Consider the following 6,000-nt stretch of genomic DNA (forward strand, 5'->3'; position numbering starts at 1 on the left):
TGCGGCCTCACCAATGCCATGTACAGCTGCAGTCAAAGATTCCGCCTTCTAAACTCCCTTCCCCGCAATAAAAACCAACATCCCTTTGCCCTTCCTAATTGTTTCCTATATCTGTTTACCCAAACACCCAGATCCCTCTGTCCCACCAAATTCTCCAATCTCTTGCCATTTAAATAATATAATGCTTTTCTATTTTTCCTCCTGAAATGGACAAGTTCATATTTCCCCACATTAGACATTATTGTGCAGAGGGTGTGGAAAGTCTGCAGAGGGATCTGGATAGGCTGAGCGAGTGGGCGAGGACCTGGCAGATGGAGTATAATGTTAGCAAGTGTGAGGGTATCCACTTTGGCAGAAATAATAGTAGGAGGGATTATTATTTAAAGGGCGAAAAGCTGCAGCATGCTACAGTGCAGAGGGACCTGGGGGTCATTGTGCATGAGTCGCAAAAACCCAGCTTGCAGGTGCAGCAGGTGGTCAGGAAGGCGAATGGGATGCTGGCCTTCATAGCGAGGGGGATTGAATATAAAAGTAGGGAGGTCTTGCTGCAGCTGTATAGGGCATTGGTGAGGCCGCAGCTGGAGTACTGTGTGCAGTTTTGGTTGCTGCACTTGCGCAAGGATATTTTGGCCTTGGAGGGAGTGCAGAGGAGGTTCACTAGGCTGATACCGGAGATGAGGGGGTTGGACTATGAAGAGAGACTAAATAGACTGGGTCTGTACTCATTGGAGTTTAGAAGGATGAGGGGGGATCTTATAGAGACGTACAAGATAATGAAGGGGATGGATAGGGTAGAGGTAGAGAGATTTTTCCCGCTCAGAAAGGACAGCAGGACTAGGGGGCACAGCCTCAAGATAAGTGGGGGGGCAGTTTAGAATGGAGTTGAGGAGGAACTTCTTCACTCAAAGGGTGGTGAATCTCTGGAATTCTCTGCCCGTTGAAGTGGTGGAGGCTGCCTCGCTAAATATACTTAAGTCATGGGTAGATAGGTTTCTGATAGACAGGGGAATTAAGGATTATGGGGAGAAAGCGGGAAAGTGGAACTGATCCACTTCAGATCAGCCATGATCTTATTGAATGGCGGGGCAGGCTCGAAGGGCTAGATGGCCTACTCCTGCTCCTATTTCTTATGTTTCTAATGTGTCAGTGTGGACTCGATGGGCCGAAGGGCCTCTTCTGCACTGTATGATTCTCCGATTCTACCCTGAGCTTAGTGAGGTGATTCTGAGTTTCCTCCTCGTTTGGCACGGATCCTTGTTGTCTGTCTGTCTAACACTGGCACTTCCTTTTTGCAGACCACCACACTGATTGGACTGTTGAAGACCGCCCGCCTGCTACGCTTGGTCCGTGTGGCTCGGAAGTTGGATCGTTACTCGGAGTATGGAGCCGCTGTCCTCTTCCTGCTCATGTGCACGTTTGCCCTGATTGCTCATTGGCTGGCTTGTATCTGGTACGCCATTGGCAATGTGGAGAGAACCTTCCTGCAGCCTAAGATTGGCTGGTTGGACTCACTGGGTGATCAGATCGATAAACCTTACAATGAGAACGATACCTCCTCCGGTCCGACCATCAAGGATAAATACGTGACTGCACTTTACTTCACCTTCAGCAGTTTAACGAGCGTGGGGTTTGGCAACGTCTCACCCAACACAAACTCCGAGAAAATCTTCTCCATCTGCGTCATGCTGATTGGCTGTAAGTACCTTGAAGCATACCTCAAGCTGATTGGTTGATTTTGTGGTTTATGATAGAACAGGACAGGAAGTTTTCGATAATAACAAAGTGAATCACTTCCTGTCCCCCACACGGACCCCACCGGGGATCGTTATCAATCCTCTCTCTGATTGGACCCAACATCCTGGAGAATGTGTTGGTTTCCAGTGACTGGGCAGTGATCTGACAGGTGATTGGCCCCTTTATATAAACAAAACCTCACTTTCACTCGATGTTGTGAGTGGTATTTCCAAAATACTTTTATTAATTCCCGGGATCCGGGCAGAAATGGATTTGGAAATTGTGTTTGTCGACTCACAATGGTACAGAGGAGGCCACTCAGTTCATCAGCTCCGTGCTAGCCCCCCGAGGATCAGTCCAGTTACTATCACTCTCCTGCTCCAACTCCTGTTTGCTGCAAATTTACTTCCTTCAAAAACCCATCCGATTTCCATCGGAAACCCTTCACCGTCTCCGACTGCACTGGCCTTGTGAGCAGTGAGTTCCGGCTCAGTGCCACTCGCTCACTGTGTAAAATCTTCATCCTCACACCATCCACAGTGCACCTCCCCCACCCCCACCCCCTGTATCCATTACCCAAAATCTTAAACCTGTGAACCCTGCTCCCCCCCCATTCCCCCCGTCACGTTCATCAGCCGAGGGAACAGTATCTCCCGTATCGAAACCTGTGATCATCACGGTGACCTCGATCGAGTCTCCCCTCGATCTCCTTCACTCCCAGGAGGACAACCCCAGCTTCTCCAGCTGAACCTTGTGGTTAAAATCCCTCAATCCCTGGAACCGTTGGAGTAAATCTCCCTCTGCACCTCCCAATCTCAGCCCTGATGTGTTTCTGTGAAGTTTGTGTTTGCTCAGGGAGTGTGTGGGGTTTTACACTCAGTGTTGTTACACTCCCAATCTCTCTCTCCCTGCAGCCCTGATGTATGCCAGTATTTTTGGGAATGTATCTGCCATTATCCAGAGGTTATACTCAGGCACAGCCAGGTACCACACACAAATGCTTCGAGTTCGAGAATTCATTCGCTTCCATCAGATCCCCAACCCTCTGCGGCAGCGATTGGAGGAATATTTCCAACACGCCTGGTCTTACACCAATGGTATCGATATGAATGCGGTGAGTCAGAGCTGGAGCCACCTCAGCAGCAGGTTGACTGATCTGTTTATGGTTGGGTAGGGTGGGAGTGTGGTGGAGCGCGGGGTAGAGTTTGCTCAGGAGGTTACACAGCTCTGGACCGATCACCCCCCACACCCACCAATCCCCACCAACACCAAGACATTCCTGACCTCACCTCAGGGTCAATCACCAACTCATTGGTCAGTCTGATTGGTCAATATTTCCATCAGAGGAAATTACAGCTCAGAAACAGGCCTTTTGGCCCTTCTTGTCTGTGCTGAACCATTTTCTGCCTAGTCCCACTGACCTGCACTTGGACCATATCCCTCCACACCCCTCTCATCCATGAACCCGTCCAAGTTTTTCTTAAATGTTAAAAGTGACCCCACATTTACCACTTTATCCGGCAGCTCATTCCACACTCCCACCACTCTCTGTGTGAAGAATCCCCCCTAATATTCCCTTTAAACTTTTCTCCTTTCACCCTTAACCCATGCCCTCTGGTTTTTATCTCCATTGATCATTGGATCATGTGACAGGATGTTGGAAGCAGAATGACCAATCCCTCTGGTTTCTGCTGGAAATCTCTCCGGTTCCTGAGCCCCAGACATCACTTACTGACTCCCAGTTACAAACAGTCCTTCCACATCCAGTCCGGAACGGTGGGGGACAATTAAACACCTCACTGGGGGAGGGGGCTCCACAAATATCCCCATCCTCAACGATGGAGGAGCCCAGAGCATCCGTGTGAAAGACAAGGCATTTTCAGCAATCTTCAGCTGGAACAGCCAAGTGGATGATCCATCTCCGCCTCCTCCAGTGGTCCCCAGTATCTCAGACACCAGTCTCCAGCCAATCCGATTCACTCCGTGTGATATCCAGAAACAGTTGGATGTTCTGGATACTGTACAGGGAATGGCTCCTGATAACATTCCAGCAATAATACTGAAGATTTGTGTTCCAGAACTTGCTGCTCCCCTAGCCAAGCTCTCCCAGGACAGTTACAACACTGGCATCTCCCCAACAATGTGGGAAATTGCCCAGGTCTGTCCTGTACACAAAAAGCAGGACAATTATCACCCAATCAGTCTACCCTCAATCATCAGTAAAGTGATGGAAGGGATCATCGACAGTGCGATCCAGCAGCACCTGCTCAGTGATGCCCAGTTTGGGTTTCTCCAAGGGGTCACTCAGCTCCTGACCTCATTACAGCCTTGGTTCAAATACGGACAAAAGAGCTGAACTCCAGAGGTGAGAGTGACAGTCCCGGCATCGAGGCAACATTCGACCGAGTGAGGCATCAGCCAGCCCGAGTGAAACTGGAATCAATGGGAATCAGGGGGCAAACTCTCCGCTGGTTGGAGTCATACCATAGGGCAGCACAGTGGGTTAACACTGCTGCCTCACAGCGCCAGGGACCCGGGTTCGATTCCCCGGGGGCACGGTGACACAGTGGGTTAACACTGCTGTCTCACAGCGCCAGGGACCCGGGTTCGATTCCCGGGGGGGCACGGTGACACAGTGGGTTAGCACTGCTGTCTCACAGCGCCAGGGACCCGGGTTCGATTCCCGGGGGGCACGGTGACACAGTGGGTTAGCACTGCTGTCTCACAGCGCCAGGGACCCGGGTTCGATTCCCGGGGGCACGGTGACACAGTGGGTTACCACTGCTGTCTCACAGCGCCAGGGACCCAGGTTCGATTCCCGGGGACACGGTGACACAGTGGGTTAACACTGCTGTCTCACAGCGCCAGGGACCCGGGTTCGATTCCCGGGGGCACGGTGACACAGTGGGTTAACACTGCTGCCTCACAGCGCCAGGGACCCGGGTTCGATTCCCGGGGGACACGGTGACACAGCGGGTTAGCACTGCTGTCTCACAGCGCCAGGGACCCGGGTTCGATTCCCGGGGGCACGGTGACACAGTGGGTTAACACTGCTGCCTCACAGCGCCAGGGACCCAGGTTCGATTCCCGGGGGCACAGTGACACAGTGGGTTAACACTGCTGCCTCACAGCGCCAGGGACCCGGGTTCGATTCCCGGGGACACGGTGACACAGTGGGTTAACACTGCTGCCTCACAGCGCCAGGGACCCAGGTTCGATTCCCGGGGGCACAGTGACACAGTGGGTTAACACTGCTGCCTCACAGTGCCAGGGACCCGGGTTCGATTCCCGGGGGCACGGTGACACAGTGGGTTAACACTGCTGTCTCACAGCGCCAGGGACCCGGGTTCGATTCCCGGGGGCACGGTGACACAGTGGGTTAGCGCTGCTGCCTCACAGCGCCAGGGACCCGGGTTCGATTCCCCGGCAGCACGGTGACACAGTGGGTTAGCACTGCTGTCTCACAGCGCCAGGGACCCGGGTTCGATTCCCGGGGGCACGGTGACACAGTGGGTTAGCACTGCTGCCTCACAGCGCCAGGGACCCGGGTTCGATTCCCCGGCAGCACGGTGACACAGTGGGTTAGCACTGCTGTCTCACAGCGCCAGGGACCCGGGTTCGATTCCCGGGGGCACGGTGACACAGTGGGTTAACACTGCTGCCTCACAGCGCCAGGGACCCGGGTTCGATTCCCGGGGACACGGTGACACAGTGGGTTAGCACTGCTGCCTCACAGCGCCAGGGACCCAGGTTCGATTCCCGGGGGCACAGTGACACAGTGGGTTAACACTGCTGCCTCACAGAGCCAGGGACCCGGGTTCGATTCCCGGGGGCACAGTGACACAGTGGGTTAACACTGCTGCCTCACAGTGCCAGGGACCCGGGTTCGATTCCCGGGGGCACGGTGACACAGTGGGTTAACACTGCTGTCTCACAGCGCCAGGGACCCGGGTTCGATTCCCGGGGGCACGGTGACACAGTGGGTTAGCACTGCTGCCTCACAGCACCAGGGACCCGGGTTCGATTCCCCAGGGGCACGGTGACACAGTGGGTTAGCACTGCTGCCTCACAGCACCAGGGGCCCGGGTTCGATTCTCGGCCTGGGTCACTCGGCTCAACACCATCCAGGACAAAGCAGCCCGCTGATTACTACCCCTCCCACAAACATTCACTCCCTCCAACACCAACGCTCAGTAACAGCCGTGTGTACCGTCCACAAGAAACACTGCAGCAACTCACCAAGGCACCTTCCAAACCCAAAACCTT

General features: G+C 53.8%; 1 protein-coding gene across 1 annotated transcript in view; it reads left to right on the plus strand.

Annotated features, from left to right (window-relative positions):
• kcnh2b (potassium voltage-gated channel, subfamily H (eag-related), member 2b) overlaps positions 1–6,000 on the plus strand; it is a 91,568-nt gene that overhangs the window by 36,088 nt on the left and 49,480 nt on the right. The window contains exons 5-6 of the mRNA XM_080183884.1: positions 1,296–1,695; positions 2,649–2,848. Coding sequence (XP_080040010.1) covers positions 1,296–1,695; positions 2,649–2,848 — 600 coding nt within the window. The remainder of the gene's footprint in view (positions 1–1,295; positions 1,696–2,648; positions 2,849–6,000) is intronic.

The sequence above is a fragment of the Carcharhinus amblyrhynchos genome, unplaced genomic scaffold (genome assembly GCF_965287045.1).
Source record: "Carcharhinus amblyrhynchos unplaced genomic scaffold, sCarAmb.v2.hapA scaffold_458, whole genome shotgun sequence".
Taxonomy (NCBI): Eukaryota; Metazoa; Chordata; class Chondrichthyes; order Carcharhiniformes; family Carcharhinidae; genus Carcharhinus; species Carcharhinus amblyrhynchos.